Source organism: Epinephelus moara, chromosome 12, assembly GCF_006386435.1.
Source record: "Epinephelus moara isolate mb chromosome 12, YSFRI_EMoa_1.0, whole genome shotgun sequence".
Taxonomy (NCBI): domain Eukaryota; kingdom Metazoa; phylum Chordata; class Actinopteri; order Perciformes; family Serranidae; genus Epinephelus; species Epinephelus moara.
Window position 1 is genome coordinate 2895403 of NC_065517.1, and position 21355 is coordinate 2916757.

At 40.2% G+C, this 21355-nt stretch overlaps 1 protein-coding gene across 7 annotated transcripts in view; it reads left to right on the plus strand.

Moving 5' to 3' along the window:
* The window catches only part of cnih3 (cornichon family AMPA receptor auxiliary protein 3), a 304251-nt gene extending 286981 nt beyond the window's left edge, over window positions 1-17270 (plus strand). For 2 of the 7 annotated variants that reach the window (XR_007570846.1, XR_007570845.1), the window contains 4 exons: window positions 1521-1668; window positions 2366-2421; window positions 6241-6293; window positions 15589-17270. Coding sequence is in view for 5 of the 7 variants with exons in the window: in XM_050058885.1 (XP_049914842.1) it covers window positions 1521-1668; window positions 15589-15625 (185 nt within the window). In the remaining 2 variants the exon portion in view is untranslated. The remainder of the gene's footprint in view (window positions 1-1520; window positions 1669-2365; window positions 2422-6240; window positions 6294-15588) is intronic. The other 5 variants (XM_050058886.1, XM_050058882.1, XM_050058885.1 and 2 more) reach the window with 3 other exon arrangements.
* Window positions 17271-21355: the final 4085 nt, after the last annotated feature.

A 21355-nucleotide genomic window follows, 5' to 3' on the forward strand; every position in this document is an offset into this window, starting at 1 on the left:
ATGCTCCAAAGGTATGCTTAATTTCAGTGTAGGAAATAGGTACACTGACATTTTCAAAATGGTGTATTTAAATATCTCTGCATACTGGGGTCCCTCAACAGTCAACAGTTGGAATTGCATAAATTGGGTATGATTAGAAAACTGAGAGTTGACACCAATATACTCTTTCAGTTCTGCACACAATTTGACCAAAATTTAATTTAAGTAGCCTTAAGATTGAATGAATAAATGAAGAAAAAATAGTATTCATTCACTCCTGATTTGATCTTATGATTAATACCTTGAAGTAATTTCTTCAATCAATGTTTGATTTAACTTTTCTCTAATCATTCATTGGTGGGCATTTTTTTGTGCCAGGACATACGTGTATACCTTTGCTTTTCAAAATAAAACAAGGAAATAAATCTGAAAAAAACAAAACAAAATCTAAAATAATCTGCCTGGAGCCGCAAAAAATATTTGAGCCTTATAATGAAGGTAACAGTCTAAAATCACCCATCAACATAGGTCTCAATGAGCATTAACTAATATGTTTTACCATGAGGTGGCTACTCCGCAGTGGGCTATTTATGATTGTTTGGTACTCAGACTTTTTGGGTTGGCAGTGAAAGCAAACAAATATGTCCACGCACTGTTAAATTATCTATTGTCCGCTAAGACTTTTTTTTTTCCAATTGGGAATCCATGCTTAGTTTAGCTAGAGAGATCCAAGATAAACCACCACCACTGAGGTTCAGCAAAATTCAAAGGAAAAGGTGATAGGCCATATGACGAACATTTAGTTGATGAAATGTAAAAACATTTTTTAATTCTGTGTAATGGCTACACATTTTTACAATTGAGAATCTAAGAATCACTTAAGGCTTACGACAGTAAAAAATGAAATTTTAAAAAGTAGCCGTTATTAATTTCTATATAATTTTGCCAAAGCCAAAGGGAGCCACTGGAGAGGGGTGAAAGAGCATCATGTGACTCGGGAGCCACAGGTTGCCTGCCCCTGTCCTAAATCCTGAAACACTAGCAATCTGGCTCTCACAATGGATCTGTTGGCCATGGATGAAGCTTTTTCTAACATAACCTGTAGCCCCACAGTTAAAGATATTTAGCTGTGCTACTAAGATTTAAAAGTAATGCTAGTTTTTTTTTACAAAAGGTCATAAGCATGCTAACATTTGCAGCTAACATTAAAACAGATTTTATTTAATCAATTCCTTTGACTTTTACTATGCACCCTACTGAAGAATGTGGAGAAATCCAAAGCTTGGCAGGTCTGCTGTGCCTAGTTACAGTTGCTTAACTGTGGACAGTCAAACAGTCACTTTCCACAGATTCATCTATTTCACCCATGTCTGCCGCATGATGGTGCTCCCCTAACTCATCGTGCCATCTTTTTCCATACTATCTCCTTCCCCATTTCCTTCCATTCTCTCCCCGCCTTCCTCCATACCTCCCTGCGTCCCCCCTCTCCCCGGGGGTCTGGAACGGGTCAACTACCCGCGATGTCGTCTTTGCCCTCTGTGGTAGGTACTTCCATTCCCCGACGGACACTAAGGAGCTGCTCTACGACCCAGCATCCGTGATGAATGGCGACACACTCAAATTCTGCCTAAAGGAGGCCTGGTGCAAGCTGTCCTTCTTCGTCCTCTCCTTTTTCTACTATCTCTACTGGTGAGCACGTTGCAGTCAGTGTGGGACAATAATTGGATTGGATTATTTTACATCTAGGGAGATTACGTCAATTTGATTACCAGAGCTACAGTAAAAAACTATGCAATCAAACTAATGCTAAAAAAAACATGACTTAGACCAGGTTGTGAAGGGAAATGGTTCAAATGTAAATAAGGAAATTTAAAAAATGAACTCTCACATCACATCATGTTTCCCAATCTATTTTTATCACACAGTTTATTTCACAGCTCTGATGAAGACATGTGAGTGCAGATCACTGAATAAAGTAACCATTTCTCTGGCAATCACATGCAAGTTCATTCACCTTTTGTAGATCTGTCAGGTTACCTAGGTTAGTATTTAGCCCACTAATGTTAATGCATGTGATGTTGGGAGAATTTGATTCTTTATTCTTCACTGAAGAGCACTACCAGAATGCTTATTGGATAGCAGAGGAGTAAAACTGCTATACATTGGTTAAAATGTTTGTTTTTCTGTTTTTATACGTAAGAACGTTATTCTGTATATGATTGTGTTTTTGAAAATGCAGTTTCTTTTTTGCCTGTGAAACTAATGTTTTTGCTATAATGCTGTGCTGTTACATGATAATAATTCACACAATGTCCCTGTCCTTGTCTAATAATGCTGTTATTAATGACTCCGGATTCTTGTTCCATGTGTCATGTGGGTGCTGCAGTGTGTGGAACCTGGATATATCCCTCTAATAGGTCTTATCAATGGAAACACTTAAAGGTACAATCCTTACTTTTTTGACCTTTCATTTTATAGTAGTTAATTGACACAAAATAACATTTTTTAAAAAAAAAATAAGAAAAACTAAAAAAAAAGACTCTAATGGTCTTTCATATGGCCACCATAGTTGATCTTGATTTGTGTAAAGGTTGCTGACCAAGGCCCTGTGTAAACATATCCAGATATTTTTGTAAACGGATATTTTTCCTCTCCATTTTGAAAAATAGTTCCATCCACACAATGTTATTTTACAAAATATCTCTGTCTACACTAGAACCCTAAAACGACTCCAAGCGCTCACGTGTGCAGTGTTCACACAGACAACATTGCTGCTGCAGCACTACTGCAGAGCTGCCTGCTGCTGCAACTACTGTATTTCCATAACTGAAAGGTACTCCACATATTTAGGGAGCCATACAAGCAACTGCATTATCAACAACATGGTCCTGCAAATATTTCACAATACAAAGCCGTGTGTTTACAAATGAAGGGAATCTGTCCATAGAAACACTGTCAGGGGACTTCAATTTTGAAATGGAAATAGGGAGTGTTGATACAAAACTTATAGTTTTTCATGTCTGTGACAGATGTAAACATTGAAAGTGTAGTAATAGATGATACAATGTCAATATGAGTGTCAAAACATTTACTATTTATGTGGTTTACCTATTTATTTTTCGCCTATTTGTTGCTGAAAATGTGTGTTACACGCAAAAATAGGCGAGCCACAAGACTCCTTTTCTCTAGATGTTCTGGAGCTGAGCAGCATCAGAGCCCGCCTGTGGTCCAGGCATTAGCTGTCTATCTCTGAAGTGTACAGAATAGCTGTACCTTTTTAAAAACACCTACTGGCGATCTCATCACGGCTGATTCCTGTTCAATTTAAGAATGAAGAAGCTCACTTAAACATATGAGTGATGCTCTGGATGTGTAAAAGTTTTCCTTTCACTCCTCATCAACAACAATCCCACTCTGGAAAGTGTCACACCACCTGCTGGTTTGACCGGTCCTGATCCAAAACTGACGGTTTTAGTGGATTTTAAAGCCCGGACACTGAGGTGGAGCAAATACACTGGGTGGGTAGATGTCTCAGCTCATTCGTGAAGTGGTGAGTTCAAGTGTAAAGTTGTCATTAGACCAAGCAGTGCTAACAAAACATTAGCAAACCAGTAGTCTGCCATTATTGTTTCAAATGTTGGCTCATTCCACAAAACAACAGTAGGCATGCGTAATTTGAGTAGATTATATCAGAGTTTTGATAAGTCTTCACCTTAGAGGGCATATTGAAAAGTATCTGTTTTAGTGATCTAAAACTCTGTTTGTGTGTGGATGAGAGGCCCAAACGTAGTGAAAAATATCCATTTACAAAGACAGGGCCTACATGGATTTTAGCTTTGAAGTTCTTGAGATTGGTGTGGAACCATGTCAGTTACTGATTGTTGACATGTCAACATTAGCACAGAAGAGTTTTTTTGATGATAAATTATTCCTTTACCCAAAAAGGATTGCAACTTTAACATGGAGTTGTTGTTGTATGTGTGTGATAATCCTGTGAGTAAACATTTGACACATAAAAGCCAGTCCTATCCTTGCAGAGAAATGATGTGCTGCTGCTATGTCCTATTAGGAAGAAGGTACTTTTACAGTGTTAACATGTTTATCACAGCAATGCCACACAGGTATAAAAGCAACATCATGAGCAATGTGGCGAGTCTCATCTTTCTTTTACAATAAAAGGTCCTATTTTTTGGTCTATTTGTTGGTTTGACAACAGTAGCATCCAGTTGACCCAACATTGCCTCCTAAAATCAACACGCCAGGGAGATGAGGTGCCGTTTCTTGTTAATGCTAAGATTTTTTAGGTATTTTTCAAGATAATGTGAATTGTTTTCTTATTAGATTGCAAAATACCTGATTTCATTCCCTTAGCAAAAGCACCATGTTCTTTCAGCTACAGCTAATATAATACTGATATTATCAACAAGAGGATGTCTTTACTTTTTTAACTCATGACCCCTTCATATACAATCGCAAGTTTGGTCACCCATGATCAAAATGTCTTTTACCATGAATAGTTAAGTAAGTAGAAGATAAAGTGATCTCCAAAAAGCATGAAGTTCAAGATATCATGGACATCAATATTTTAAGCAAGATCAGTGTACTATTTTTGTTTTGTACAATTTTAGAGTGAAAAATCAAAAGGAGGACGATGCAAGAGTTTGGGCACCCCAAGACATTTGAGCTCTCAGACAACTTTTACCAGGGTCTTAGACCATAATTAGCTTGTTGGAGCCATGGCTTATTCACAATCATCGTTAGGAAAGGCCAGGGGATGCAAATTTCAAAGCTTTATAAATACTCTGACTCCTCAAACCTTGTCCCAACAGTCAGCAGCCATGGGCTCCTCTAAACAGCTGCCTAGCACTCTGAAAAGGCTATAAGAAGAGAAGGCTATAAGAAGATATCAAAGGATTTTAAGGTAGCTGTTTCCTCAGCTAATTATGCAATTAAGAAATGGCAGTTAACAGGAACTGTGGAGGTCAAGTTGAGGTCTGGAAGACCAAAAAACTTTAAGAGAGAGGATTGGTAAAAAGGCAAATGAAATCCCAGTTTGATTGCAAAAGACCTGCAGGGAGATTTATCAGACTCTAGAGTGGTGGTGCATTGTTCTACTATGCAGAAAATTTCCCTGTGTCCTCACTACAAAATTCAGTGTCAGAAGTTTGCAAAGGAATATCACCACAAGCCTGGTGCATTTTGGAAACAAATCCCGTGGAGTGATGTGAAGTTAAAATAGAACTTTTTGGATGCAATAAGCAAATGTATGTTTGGAGAAAAAGGGAGCAGCATTTCATAAAATGAACACCTGGATCGATCATGCTTTGGGCTTGTTTTGCAGCCAGTGGCACAGGGAACATTTCACAGGTAGAGGGAAGAATGGATTCAATTAACCCAAACTTTTAATTTAGGCCCTTTACCTTTTTTTGTTATTTTCAAACTGTAAAGGATTGAATAAAAAGGTAATCTTGCTTAAACTACTGAAGAAATGTGTCATCTTTAATGCCATGCCTTTTGGAGATCAGTTCATCTTCTACTTAACTATTCACAGTATACAAAATTTTGACCAGGGGTGCCCAAACTTTTGCCTGCCATGTTCAGCAGCAGCAGTACTTAATTGTACTTTTAATTTAAGTTTGTGTTCAGCTTTTTTGGAATTCAGTTTTAAATTCAGTGAAAAATAACATGTTGCTTCATGTCCAGAGTTTTCTGAAAGCAGGGCACATGGCACAGATCCTGAACCTTAAGGGTGACTTTTTTTTGTGTAATGTGGCACGATTGTCACATTTAATAGATGGCCTTCGCAAATTATGTTTGTTTCTCACTGACAGCCATAGTATAGGCTACTTAAATCTCCAGTACATATAGACAATGAGATTATAGTATGCTCCCTCCTGGCATGGTATAGTGGTGTAACTTAGGGAAGAAGAGCTAATGCTATATGCTCATTCATTTCTCATCCATTTTCATACCAGTACCTACATCAATTAGTAGACGATGTTAAGTCACCTGTTTTAGGTTCACCTTTTGGTGAATGAAGGACCATAGTGGTTTTGATTATTTTAGCTAATTTATTTCAAAATATGTGTCCTTTTCTTTCCTTTGCATTTCAAATGTTTTTTTTGAAAAAAATAATTTTAAGCCCGCTTCATTGTGGCTTCAGCAAAATATTAAAATGGGTGTCTGTGGTTGTAAACCATGATTCATCTTGAATTTACACCATCTTGCTTCTCCATTGTACTCCATCCTGTCCTGCTTTAGCTCATGCTGTGTTAGAGACCACTGGCAGCAGCAGCAGCAGCAGCAGCAGTGAGGTACTTCTCTTCAAAGCAGTGCAATGGTCCACTTCCTTTCAATTCCATCATGTTCTACAGGGTGTTTTTCTTGAAATTTCTATTTGAATTTTAAAACTAAAATAAATATATATTTTAATATATTAACCAACCATTATAACTAATAGAAAATTTTGACCAAAAAAATCCCAGGTTGTAGAAAATCAGAATCATCTGTTGTTGTCAGTAAAGTGCAACACACACCACCGCAGGCGTGGCGCTGTGGCCTTCAAGTGCCGCCCCAACACACATTGGCAGCGGCGCGCAGTGGCACTGTCGACGTGTATTTCCCACCCCAGCCCGCTAGGTGGCTGTACCTACACTAGTTGCCAACGGTTGCCAACTGCTAGTAACGGAAGAAGAAGAGGAAAAACTTTGAGGCAACAACAACTTGGATTTCACGGGTGAGTTTCTTATCAAAGTCGTCTTATTAAAAATTTGAAACAACCGGAGTTGTTACTACGGTGGCGCCAGTGTGGGTTGGTTCATAGAATATAATGGAGGCGGGCGTTTTGACGCTCGGCGTATGGCGGCAGTGTGTGTTGCACTTTAGGTTCTCATAATTCATGTGTATGGATTTAAATGTTTGATTCTAATGACGTGCAATAGCCGAAAACAACAAGTACTTTTTATAGATGGTGATGGTCAGTATAAACAGTGAGCCACTATTAAAATGTTGAATTTATATACCATGTACAAAACTGGTTGAATTGGAGGTGAAGTGACCTAAAACCTGCTTCATGAGGCTTGCTTCTGTTTTCTTGCCTTGTGACAATGACCCTTCTTCACAGCTCCCCGAAAAACCACACACACTCCACTCGCCTGCTTTTTAACCTAAAGACCCCTTTTACACCTTCACAATAAATTTTACTGCACACACTAACACAAACACAGGCATTAAATATCACACATGGCGAAATTTTGCATGCCCTCGCAGACCTTTGAATGATAATGAAGCCCTGCCTGACTAACGGAGTTCTCCTCAGAATGTTATCTTTCCCCTCCAAACTCTTACCTTTTATTCTTCCTTTTTTTCTCTCCTGAACTTGTTTGTGTCACAGGGAGGCCTTGTCAAATGTGATGCACTCCAGTAACAAGCACTTTTCTCTTACAAGATGTATACAGGTTTTCCGTACAAACCCTGTGGTCTATAGCATGATGTTGTATGCTGCTACCTGCGTGCTACCTTGCTTTATGTGTACAGGTCTAATCATTCTATTGTATTTGTTCTTCCCATCTTCCCAGGCATGCTTTGTATTACCAACACACAAAGGCATAAGCACACATACACACACACACACACACACACACACACACACACACACACACACACACAAGGTCAATTTCGGCTCATTAACTAGACAGATGTTAAAAGCTGAATGAACATGAAATAGTGACAGCTGCCACTAAATGATAGCGCTTGATATAAAATGTTATTTTGCAGGCAGGGAATTATGACATAAAGCCTTCATTTAGAGAACATAGAAGTATTCATCAGGGAAATGTGCACATTCTAACATTAAAGGGAGTAAGCCCCCTTGTCAAAAAATTCATCTGTTAGGAATATTGTGTTCTTCACTGGTATCGCTGCTGTGCTGTGGACCAATATGTGGCCATGGATGCATTTTTCAGTGAATCAGAAGCAAACGTCAATGTTCATGAATTGTTTTCACTTGTATCACAATGTTCATTGAAGTGTACGTGTTTGCCAATAGAGCAGATACAGTTTTGAAATTAACACCACTGTTGGCATTTCCAGGTTGATAAGTTGGCTGATGAAAATTAACATTTTTACAGTGGCATTGTGTGCAAACTCAAGTTTTTTCTTTTTATGATGTCCATGTTGTTCGTTTATCACATTGGACGATAAACAGAACAAACACCTCTGGCGGCTTATAGGTAGATGTTATCAGATGTAGCTGATCAACATTTATGAGGCAAGAAACTTGCCAAAAGAAGCCATTCAAATAAGTCAAGACCTCCAGTACTTGGATCAACTAGCAATGACGTGCGGTTCTGTCGGGCCGCCACTTTTGTCCAGGCTGAAAAATCAACATCAATCTACATCTATTGGATGCACTGCCTTAAAATATGGTACACCTTCTCACTCCCTTTAGGATGAATTGCAATGACTTGGGTGATTCTCTGACTTTTCCTCCAACCTGGTCTCACTCTGAAGTCATTGAAAACTGTCGGTCAGACACCAACGAAAAAAGCTGTCCTTTCACATCGGTATGACACATGGCCGGTCACCATTATTGTTTAACAGCGTCCAGCATCACAACAGTGAAAGTTAAAGTGGTGGAAGGGGTGGTGGATGGGTCCAACAACCACTGACTTTCACCCGGGAGGCCAATGTTTGCTCTCCCGTAAGATTGTGAAGCCAAACCCTGTTCTGTTTTACTGAACCCAACCACGTGCTTTTGTTCCCTAAACCCAACTAGGTGTGTGTGTTAGCAAAACTTAAACACGTGTTTGTTTTTGAAGATAAAAACTTCAATTTGTAGTGTTGTACTGACATAGCACACGTAGAGTGTATGCAAACATTACATTTCCTATGAAAACAGAAGTGTGATTTGAAACAGACAATGCATGTAACAGGCTGAAGTTGACACGGCATCTCATAACGTCAACAGCCAATGCACTCAGGATACCTTGCACATCATATCTCAACGATTGCATTTGTTCAACAACAAACGCACACTGTTGCGTTTTGCTAACAGCACTTGGTTGGGTTTAGAAAAAAAGAACAGGGGTCCGTTTCAGAAAGGAGGTTCAACAAACTCTGAGCCTAACCCTGAACTCTGAGTTGAGTAACTCTGAGATGGGAAACTCTGGGTTACGGGTTTCAGAACAGGTGATTTTAATCGGTTCAATCAACACAGAGTTTGTTCACTCTGAGTTAAGCGCGTGCACCACGACTTTAAAATGCCGTCATCAATGGAGCCCTGATACCACGATTCACCATGGCAACAAGCTACAGCCCTGATACCACGATTCACCATGGCAACAAGCTACAAGAAAAGGTCTGCATTTTTTACTCCTCTTGAGTTGGATATTTTAATGCGCTCATACAGCGTATTTGAAGCTGTTTTCAGGAAGAAGAATAACACGGCTGCAGCAGCGAAGGAACGGGAGTCGGCGTGGGAGAAAATTACTGCTCAAGTCAATGCGAAAGTTTAAATAAATTTTATACATTTATGCAATTACAATAATGTTAGGCTACAGATGCAAACAGGTGGAATGGTGTTAAAGCTCAAATTTAGTTCACTTCGATGCAATCCCACCTTATTATTTTTCAAATGAAAATGGTCTAAAAACAAGTTACTTTTAGGTGTGATTTGTTTTGACTAGAAATTAGACATTTTGACTAGAAATATGACATATAGCCTATTCTTGGTATGATTTTGAGTTTTTGCAGTGTGATGCAGTCTGACATTTTGAGACAGTCAATCTACCTGCACATTAATCCGAAAAGAAATTAAAATGACTAATCCCAGTCTGTGGTTGCTGCACCATGTCATTAACTGAATATGATTTATAATCATAAATTTTAACTGATTTCTACATCATTCACCTGCAATCCTGTGGAACTCCTCCTTGATGACCCTCACAGGTTTATGTCCAGGGAACACAGCAAAAGAGTTTAACAGACGTTTCAGAGCTAGGGACACTTTTCTCACGGCTCTGCAGACAATGGCCTTACTGATATATTCTGCATCTCCGATATTATACAGAAAACTCTCGTTTGCAAAAAAACGAAGAGCAACACAAAGAATCTGGGTAGATGAAAGTGCACGTCCACGGTTGGTGACGTTGGTTATGTCACGACGGATGAGGTTATGGATATAAATGATGGACTGTGATGTGACACTGCACTGTTCAAAAAGAAAATGTTCTGGAAATGATAATACGTCAATTCTGGGCCTGTGAATAATCTCCCGACGAATGCGTAACTCCCTCCTTAGTAACACTGCCTCTTCGTCCACAGGGACCTCCAAGAACGGACATGAAATGGTCGAAAAAAGTAGATTTAGAACTAGAACACACTTTAGGATCCGACTTTACCTTTTAGAACTAGAACACACTTTAGGATCCGACTTTACCTTGAGGACAGATGATCAAACTCGCTGAAACTCGCGCGACACTAAACGAACAAACGAACGAACAAACGAATGAATGAATCACACTGCATGTGTGGCGTAAGAGGGAGGAGACAGCTAGAAACTCGAGGTTCATTGAAGAAAACATGCTCCCAACCAGGTTAGGTTCACAGAGTCAGTTGCCATAGTAACTGACACAGTTACCTCTCTTTCTGAAACGGGCTGGAGTTACTCCGCTTTCTCTGGTTTAAGTTACCTCCCTTTCTGAAATGGAAAACCCAGAGTTCCCCTCATTTCAGGGTTAACAGACTCAGAGTTTTCACTAAACCTGCTTTGTGAAACAGACCCCAGTTTGGCTTTACAATCTTACAGGAAGGGAACACTGGCCCCTCGGGTGAACCCACCCACCACCACTCCTGCTTGCCCTGCTCTGACTTTGCTGCCTTACCATTCGTTGTTGTCCCGCCATGTTTCCCCCTGATGCCGCCAGGCACCGTTAAACAATTATTGCAACCCGCTGTGTATCACGCCAATGTCAAAGGTTGGCTTTTTTTCATCGGTGTCTGATGCTGGAAGTCACTGTCCAAGTACCGGTTTGTGACGACTCTGGAGTGAGACTGGGTTAAATATTTTGCTTGCTTTCCTCTGTCAAAAACTCCTCTTAAAATTTGCATTTGTTTATCGTGCTGACTTATACTTTCTGATGATAAACAATTGACAGATGACAAATATTTAGACCAGCAGCAAAGGATTAGCCTTCCAAGATGGCAACAGCACTCCCAGAATACTCCGTGATCCCCATTCCCTATATTTGCTTTACTTTCGACCAAAAACCTGAAAACATTCCCATTAGCCTCAGCTGTACTCTATGTTTAGTGATGATTAGCAAATATTAGCATGCTAACAGGCTAAACTAAGATGGTTAAAATAGTAAACATTGTGCCCGCCAAACATCAAGATGTAAGCAATATCAATGTGGGTATGTTAGCATACTGATGTAACTATTCAAGATACTACAGAAATCATGAAAAGCTACAGAAAGCAACAAAACACTGATGCAATTCTATAATGATAACTTCTGCTATTTGGTAGGGATGCATGATATTGGATTTTTTGGCAGATATCCAATATGCTGATGCATAACAACTTATTTCGCCGATAACCAATGTCGATATTGATATATCCACTTTTTTCCCCACCTAATTTTAGTGAAAATCAAGTCTCTTCTGTGGTGCTTTAAAATGTATGTAATATTCATTCATTGTGCAAAACAAGAAAAAGCATGTTGGCTGATTCTGATAGTTCATTTTAAAGCCAATATCGTCCGCTACCAATGACGTGCCAATTCCAGTAGTTCAAGTTAAAGCTGATATTGGCTAATACTGATGACTTATGGATATTATCAGTATGTTGGCTGATTCTGACAGTTAATTTTAAAGCTAATATCAGCCAGTGTCGATGACATGCCAATTCCAGTAGTTCATTTAAAAGCTGGTATTGGCCAATACTGCTGATGTAACAGTTATCAGCATGTTGGCTAATTCTGATAGTTCATTTCAGATTGGGTATTTAGAGCTGCACTAAGCAATAATCAGCATTAAGTTAAATGTTAACCTGTAGTTAAAGTAAATTATTAGAAATTGTTTGAACATAGTGAAATAGTATTATTATTACACACTCATATTTACTCTACTGGTCCTGGATCTTAATTGGACTTGGACACATTAATAATACAATTCCAGGTCTACTGAGAACAACAGACAACCCAGCTGGATGGAAATCATTCAAGAAAACAGAGGTCCTATTAATGTTCTTCTCGTCCATGGCGTATGAATGACCATAAAAATATTACAAAAGGCTTTGAAAATTAATGATTATTATTTATTTATTTTTTATAGCACTAATTGTATTAAATGAGAAATGAAAAATATGATCATGTGCAAAAGCATAAAAATAATGATGAATATTTATCAAATTAAAAAGCATGATATATTTTTTTCTCAGTGTCAGTATATTCCTCTTTGCTGCAGTATTTCATGTAACAACTCATATTTTAGTATACATCGTGTTTTGTTATATCTAATTAGGCTGTGAAAGTAAAGGAGCTGTATTTTAAAGAGCTACAAGTCCATCTACTAATGATGAAGCCATTTCTCAGAGGCTTTAATGGGAGGAGGTCAAGTCCCAGAGGAGGAACCAGCCTTTCACTCATGATCAGATACTCACATACATCCTCTCCTTTCTCTCTCTCTCTGTCTGTGGATAATTGTGATAAACAGAGTGAATTTGCAGTCTTCTCACCAGTAGAGACTAACTGAGGTGTAAGGAGCTCGAACAGGCCTCTGGGATGAATGCAAATGTTTGAAATCATTAGTTCCTGTCAGCGAGGTGCTGATCTGTTTTTGTCAAGTCACAGCACCATGAAATAAGTGTTGAATCCTGAGTCTGTGATTTTGGCTGTTGGTTGTTATTTCATGCAGTTCTTTATCATTCTCTTTTTTTCAGGTAAATGTCACAGATCACTGTGTCAGAAAGCATATAGTATGGCAGAATCCCATCTTTGTCAATGGTTTACTGATGGTGAAATCAGTTTGTCACTTTGCAGAGATGTGTGCTTTACAGCTTGCTTTTTACATGCTCATTGCACTACATGATCATCAGCTTTTGCTTTTTCTTTTGCATTCAGGAGCAACTTTTCCACAGCTGCAGTCTTTTCAAAAATGAAAAAACAACAACACAATCATGCCAGGAAGGATTGTTGTTTTTACATTTTTATATCATATAGAAACCTGAAGAATACACACACACACACACACACACATACATATATATAGTACATATATATATATATATATATATATATATATAGAGAGAGAGAGAGAGAGAGAGAGAGAGAGAGAGAGAGAGAGAGAGAGGATAGATAGATAGATAGATAGATAGATAGATAGATAGATAGATAGATAGATAGATAGATAGATAGATAGATTTATATAGCAATTAAAAAAAATATTTTGTTTATTTTTTCTGAAAAGCTGGATTTTGCTTAACTTTGGGAGGTTCTCTGCTCTGACAAAAAGCTTTGAAAAGCATCTGCATTTGAAGCACATGAAGGCCACCTCCCATTGTTTTGTACTGTAAATGCGCTGTGGCTTCTCTGTCTACATGCTATAGTTGCCACGATTGTAATGAGTGCAATTACAAAATAATGGTAAATGCTAGAGGAGTGCATAGAAGACAACACTTTGTTTAAAACAAATGGAAGGCGCTGATGCGGTTGTGTTGCATCATGAAATCTTATCGAGGAAGGAAGTTTTAAACTGTAGTTATATGATTTTGAGGGCTTATCAGATGCCAAACCAGTGCACTCTGAGTAAGGATGAGTAAGGATTTTACAGCTCTGGGAAGCTATCACAGTTGCAATCCTGCTACTAACCTGCTGCCAACAAACAGGGATTTGCTATTATATTCCATTATTACAGGGCTACCTGCTTAAAGGTGTGTCTTTAACTGATGATGGCTTGTCTTGAGTGATGACATTTAAAAGCAGCAGCATCATTCGACTTGCCTTTATTGAAGAAAAGCCGCAAAGTTCCACTAATTCAGTGATAAATACATTTAATTTCCTGTATTTCCTTGATTCTTCACTATAAACGTGCCCCATTATTTTGTCATGTAAAAACTTTTTGTGAAGCAGCAAAATAAGGAAATGTTGAGTTTCTAAGCAGCAACTTCACACAACTTCTAATACAGCTGATAACAAACATGAAACAGTAAAATAAAGCAAATTTCTGAAGTAAATATAGGACACAGGAGAGAAACTAAACTCCAAACCACAGAGATTCAGTTAGAAGCTACAAAAGTACTGAGAGCTGAACACACAGAGACTTTTAAAAACGCCTTTCTCTCTGGTCTCCTGCAGACAGAGGTGATTAGAGACTTGCAACACACATGGTTTAATTGAGGGGGAGAAATGGGGAAATGGGGATCGGGGATTGGCTGCATTCTGCGCGATGTCACCGCTACCTGCTCAAGGGTGAGCAGCCCCACTTTTGGACCTACACAGGAGAAGGTCCATCTCTGGTGCAGCTTTGCGTGGCATGGCACATAATTGATAATGGATATGCAAAATCCAAAAGTGACAATGGAAAAGGCCTTTTGGTGTGTCAGAGCCTTTAAAGCACTGGAACGTACGCTTGCAGCACACCGTGTCACTGGATGATTTTGCCAGAGCCCTCTTTGTGAACGAAGCTGTCTCATCAAAGTAAATGAGGAAGCTGCCATTTTTTCCTGCTGTGCTCATGTTGATCTGCACACATTCTAAAGCTGCATTCACACCAACTTGAGCTCTCTTTGAAACACAGCCCCTCTGACTCAATCGCCCGAGTCAAGTCCAACGACACAGCAGGGATGCCAGTGCAACGTCATTTGGCAAGACACTACATTGGCCAATCAAATATGGGCCCGTGTATTTAACTGGTGGATGACTTTGTAATGTGAACATCATATTTCTGCTGTCTCCCTTGATAAGATTAAATTGCTGCTGTGAAAACTTTCTGAGTTGTAAAATCCCATATCAAAACAGAATTAATCATCGTACGGTGTTTTGATGCCTGATACGCCTTTAAACTCATGGACATATTACTCAAATTAGACTTCCCGGGTTTCTTTGTTTCACTGGTACTTTACACCACACTCCCACCAATGCAGCAGCCCCTTGTGTTGTAATGAAGGGCAAATCTTGATGAAGCAGCATTACTCTGAATAATGCAGATCATGACAGAAAAGCTGCAAAGAGACATCACAGATAAATGTTTGCTGTCAGCAACTAAATAAATAAGTCCACTTGTGAGACTCTAACTTCTAAGGCCACAAACAGACTTCCCATTAAATCTGTAAGCAGTTGAGACAGCAGTACTGAGATGAATCAGCAGGAATACTGACTATGGATTAATGCAATGTTTGAAAACACACACACACACACACACACACACACACACACACACACACACACACACACAGTGCTCAAAAGCTTTATCTGAAAGCCTCAAGCAGGCCATTAGTTTATTTGAATTATGTAATACTCACTTTGTCACCTTCTGCCTACCTGTCCAATCAGAGAGGTGTTTACTCGCTTTCCATTTCCTGAATTCCTGTTTGTTCTTCTTCTGTTTCAGTATGATCTACTCCTTGATTACCTCATATAACGACTGATATGTCAGCAACTGGAAAGAAACAAAAACCCTCTGGATACGCAGATTGCCACTGTCTTATTTGAGAATAGAAAGTGAAGAAATTTCAAAGTAAAGAAGAGATTTTTTTTTTCTTTTTTTGCTGTGAAGTCAAACAATGAACTGCATGGGGGTCAAGCTTCTTTTCTGACTAGTCCCCTTAAGACAGAAGGACATGTTTTATGCTCGCCTGTTTATAAAAACTGAAGACAGTCCTGTTTACAGTTTGACTGGTCGTAGCAAGACCCGAGTTAATCACTGCCTGGCCAACGTTTGTACCACACAAACACACACACGCACACACACACACACACACACATACACGCAAACAAAAACACATTTTAGCACACATCCACAGCCTCCTCTGGAGTGGTACGGTACTTACTGTACAGTAGCAGCGCAAGTAGCCCAGGGGACGAAGAACACAGTAGCATTTGCACTGTTTGTCTCAGGCACAGCATGGTGAAGCACCGTCCAGCACAGCACAGCTCACCAACCCTCAGTCATTCCTCCTCCTCCTCAATGTCTCACAAACTGTAGCTAAACAGACGAGTCCAAAACAAGGGATGAATGGACGAGATAACACTGTACAGAAAAGAAAACGTTCTGGGGGAACTGCCAGAGCAGCCAGTTCTCTATATTTTCTCCTGGATAGCACAGTCCATGGCCCATAGGTTTTTCTTTTTAACATTATGTGAATGGCTTTTGTGACGTGTGCATTTTGGTGTATTCTTTAACAAAAGGCATTTCTAATTGAGTTATGATCTACAGCAACCAGTATTCTATACAGCAAATGCCTTCTTAGTGTTGTCCTAGTGTCGTTCTATTGTGGGAAACTTTTCTAAAACTCTGACTAAAAACTGACACCTGTCGAAGCTTTTATAGTAGAGGAGCACACATTCTTTGCACAAATAGTGTCTTGCACAATATTCTCAATATTTGGCTTTATATTAGAGATCAATTAAGATAGTCTAGCCACACAGGTTAGGGTCTTCCAACATATAAAGATATATCCAGCCCTATTTAAAGATGGGGGGACAATGTGAATCTTTTCTAGCTTGATTTACACCATGGACCATAATGATGTCTTTTCAGTATTGAAATGTATTTATTTATGTCTATTTATGAGATACTGACGGCTTGCCTCCATGCACTACCTTAAACTAAATATTTTTTTCCAATGTAAGCAGACCATGATAAGACAGAATGAGTAGTGAATAAAGCAGAAGATGAGAAAGGTGCTGAGGATTGATCTGTCTTTCTCTGTGATTTGAATAAAAGCAACTGTAGCAGATGATGCAAATGATACATGAGATCTGTGTGAGCTGTCTAGGAATATTGAGGTACCGTACAGTGATCCCAGAGAGAAAGTTGCTCCCTTCCATATGCAGGTCAAAGTGTCTTTCACAGAGACACGAGCAGGCCAAGGGCTTGAACCTGCCTCTTCCATGTGTAGCACAATTTTCTAACCACCATCACCTTCACACAGTGAACTCACTTCTTAAGCTGCTACTCCAGGAGCAGATAGGAATGCCCAATTCTTGTTTTCTCTTATTCTAGTTCCAAGCATTTTCTATTCTTACTGTGTATGTGACCAACCATGTTGAATTTAGATATTGTTTATGAAATAAAGTATTTTAAAATTCAAAGATTTTTGTCTTTATATTCATTAGTGTACAGTTCCACTCGTAATAGTTTATGTATTATGTTGAAATATGTTCTTATGCAAGACATGCATAATTACAAGCACAAGGTAAGTTTTTTTTTTTTTTTCAACCAAGATACACATTGCTCAATAAAATTAAGGGAACACTTAAATCACACATCAGATCTTGATGAACAAATTATTATATTGCAAAAAAAACACACATTCGGTATTCGGTGGAATAAGTGAAAAGCAAGGCCGAATAATAGCGGCGTGTTTTGATAACGCAATCAAACAGCGTGTATGTATTCCTATACGGCGGCCATAGGCTTACAGGCGATGGAGAAGTTCGGCTCCATAATGTCCTCTTCTTGGCGTCATGACTGCCCAAAAGTACCTGAACAGCCGAGCCAGCGGAACACAGGTATGTGGCGTGTCAGAGGAGAATGAGCCGTTCACATTTCTCTCTCTGTGGCAGGTAACGGTCCACAAACCTCACCGCACTTTAGGGGCTGTTCGTTACTTATGAAGGGACTTGTCAGGGGAGGAGGGCGGCTGGTTGATTTTTATTTTATTTATTTATTTTATTTTCATCCCCCCTATGTTAATCACTTATTGATGCTGTTTTTGAAGTATGAATAAGTCAATAAGTAATTTATTCCATTGAAATATCATTGATGTATTATAGAAAAGTGATTTAACTTTTTATAAATGACAAAAGGCACATCTGCCTAATTTTCGCTGTGGTATCATGATACTACTCAGAACCATGATATTTTCACTGGTATCGTACCGTGGGTCACAATTTTGGTACCGTGACAACACTAATCTGGAGGGGGTTCATCTGCAAAAACGAATGAAAAACGAAACAACGGTATTCGGTATTCGGTACTCGGTACTCGGTATTCGGCCAAACGTTTAATTTTATTCGGCTTTGGCTTCGGCCACAAATTTTCATTTCGGTGCATCCCTAAAATTATTCAAGTTTAAAATCTTTACTGGTGTACACTGAATAATTTGTGAAAAGAACAAAATGACACAACAACAGTCAATGGAAATAGAAATCATCAACCTGCTGAGGGCTGGATCTAAAATCACATAATCACATAATGTGACTCAGTAGTATGTATGGTCCCCAAGGGCCTGTATGCACTCGTGACAATGTCTAGCTTACTCCTGACTAAGCCGGCAGGTGGTGTCCTGGGGGATCTCATCCCAGACATAGATCATGCATCAGTAAGCTCCTGGACAGTCTGTGGCAGTACTTGGTGGCGTTGGATGCACCAGTGCATAACGTCCCACAGGTGCTTAATTGTATTTAGGTCAGAGGAACGAGAGGGCCAGTCAGCGGCATCAATGCCTTCATCATCCCGGGACTGCCTACACATTCTGGTCACATGAGGCCAGGCATTGTCCTGCACCAGTAGGAACCCAGGGCCCAGCATAAGGTCTGACAATTGCTCCCATCCCAGTACCTAAGAGCAGTCAGGGTACCGTTGGCTATGACACGGGGGTCTGTGCAACCCTCCAAGGATATGCCTCCCAAGACCATCACTGACACACTGCCAAACTGGTCATGCTGGATGATGTTACAGGCAGCATAACATTCACCATGGCATCTCAAGACTCTTTCACGCCTGTCACATCTGCTCAGTGTGAACCTTCTCTCATTTGTGAAGGGAACAGGTGCCAAAGGCAGACCTGCCAATTCTGGTGTTCTCTGACGAATGCCAATTGAGCTGCATGAGGCTGAGCTGTGAGCACAATTCCCACTAGAGGACGTTGGGCCCTCATGCCTCTGATATGGAGTCTCCTGACAGTTTGGTCAGACACATGCTGAAAGTCATTTTTTTAGAGGTCTAGCAGTGCTCCTCCTGTTCCTCCTTGCTCAAAGGAGCAGATACCAGTCCTGCTGCTGGATTAATGCTCTGCTCTCCATGTATAACAGCAGGTCTCCTGGTATCTCCTCCATGCTCTTGAGACTGTGCTGGGAGACACAGCAAACCTTCCTGTGACTGTACGTATGGATGTGCCAAGCTGGAGGAGCTGGACTATGTGTGCAACCTGATTAGGCTGCAGGTACCGCCTCATGCTACCAGTAGTGACGAGGACACTAGCACACAAAACTAGAGAAGAATCAGTCAGGAAGGATATGGAGAGAGCAATTATGCGTGGACACCACATGCAGGTGAAACAGATTCACAATCACTTGTGCGATTGAAATCCCTGAACTTTAACTGACTTGATGTTGTAAGATTAAGTGTTCACTTAATTTTTTGAGCAGTGTACATATGCACTAAGGGTATAATTTCAAAAATTATGATACCAGTACTTTTAATGTGATACCAATAACAATTTAGTACTTCATACAATATCCCTATGTAAACGGTGTGGCATGTATTCTGTAAGACTTCATTTATTAGCCAAGACTTTTATTTGCTTTAACCACTAGATAGATAGATAGATAGATAGATAGATAGATAGATAGATAGATAGATAGATAGAGAGAGAGAGAGAGAATTACTACACTCCTTTTACTGCGACCGAGGATTACAGCACCAACAAAATACCTCTCTTTATCCTCTTGAAACAACCAAGCTGGCCATCGGCGTTGTTAGGCATTCATCCATCCATCCATCTTCTAACCACTTCATCCTCTTGAGGGTCGCGGGGGGGCTGGAGCCTATCCCAGCTGACATTGGGCGAGAGGCGGGGTACACCCTGGACAGGTCGCCAGACTATCGCAGGGCTGACACATAGAGACAGACAACCATTCACGCTCACATTCACACCTACGGACAATTTAGAGTTATCAATTAACCTAATCCCCAATCTGCATGTCTTTGGACTGTGGGAGGAAGCCGGAGTGCCCGGAGAGAACCCACGCTGACACGGGGAGAACATGCAAACTCTGCACAGAAGGGCTCCCACACCCGGGATCGAACCGTGTGAGCTGTGAGACGACAGTGCTAACCACCACACCACCGTGCCACCCCTGTTAGGCATTTATATTTTGTTGAAATTAGGTTTCGATGTCTGGTGACCAAAGAAATGGAAGCTGCTTCTGCAGCCATGGCTGAGAGTGAGCTTCACACCGGGGAACAATGGGATACATGACAGAGTCAACGTAATGGTTTTGGATGTTAGTTGCTGCTGTAGCTTCGTGGCTCGTGCTTACCGGGAAGACGTCAATCTGACCATTCACTGGGAGGAGAGCAGATCTGGCGATGTCTGTAAACAGAAAATCTGCGGATTCAGCAAGGAGATGGGACGGTCCGGGATCAGACTCGCAGCACAAAAAGGATTGAATGCAGGTACTGTTTGACTGATGACGTGTCGATACTATATAGTACCGAGTCGATAGCTTAAAGGTACCGCTACCCAGTCCTAATTTGCATGTTCCTTGGTGAAATCACAAAACAACTTACAACTAACATCCTTCTACGCTAACATCCTGCTTTTGTTGTATAAACCTAACCATGAGCTTTTTTTTGATGTCCTGGCATTGGTTGTAGCATCTGTTGTGGAAATTCTGTGCTGCTGGTGAATAATGAAATAGAGACTTCTGCCGGCCGACAAGGTTTTTATTTTCTTTGCAAAGAAAAGGTCAATCAGCACACGAGCAGTCAGAATGAAGAAAGACCTCGAGCATGGGGAAGCTTAAACATTAGGCCCGTTTCCACCGCAGGAACTTCGGGGTAATTTTACGGGGCCGGGGCCGTTGTTGCGTGTCTCCACCGCAGGAACCACCCCCGAAGGACAGAGTTCCGGAACTTTTACGGGGGCTAAACAAGTCCCTGCCTTGGAGTAGGTACTCAGAACGGCCCCGAAAGACTCCTGGCTGGGGCTTGGGATTTACTTGGTGCTGATTGGATATACTCAAGGAGGGATGTGATGTCAACAGAAAGCAACAAAATAGCCGACATTTTTAAAACTCAGCAGACGAGGGTTAGCTCGTTCATATAGCTTCCGCTGCCATATAAAAAAACACACTAAATGGCCCGTGAAAAAAATATTTTTTCCAGCGGATATCTTAGTTACAACATGATTGAGCTAGCAAAGCAGTTT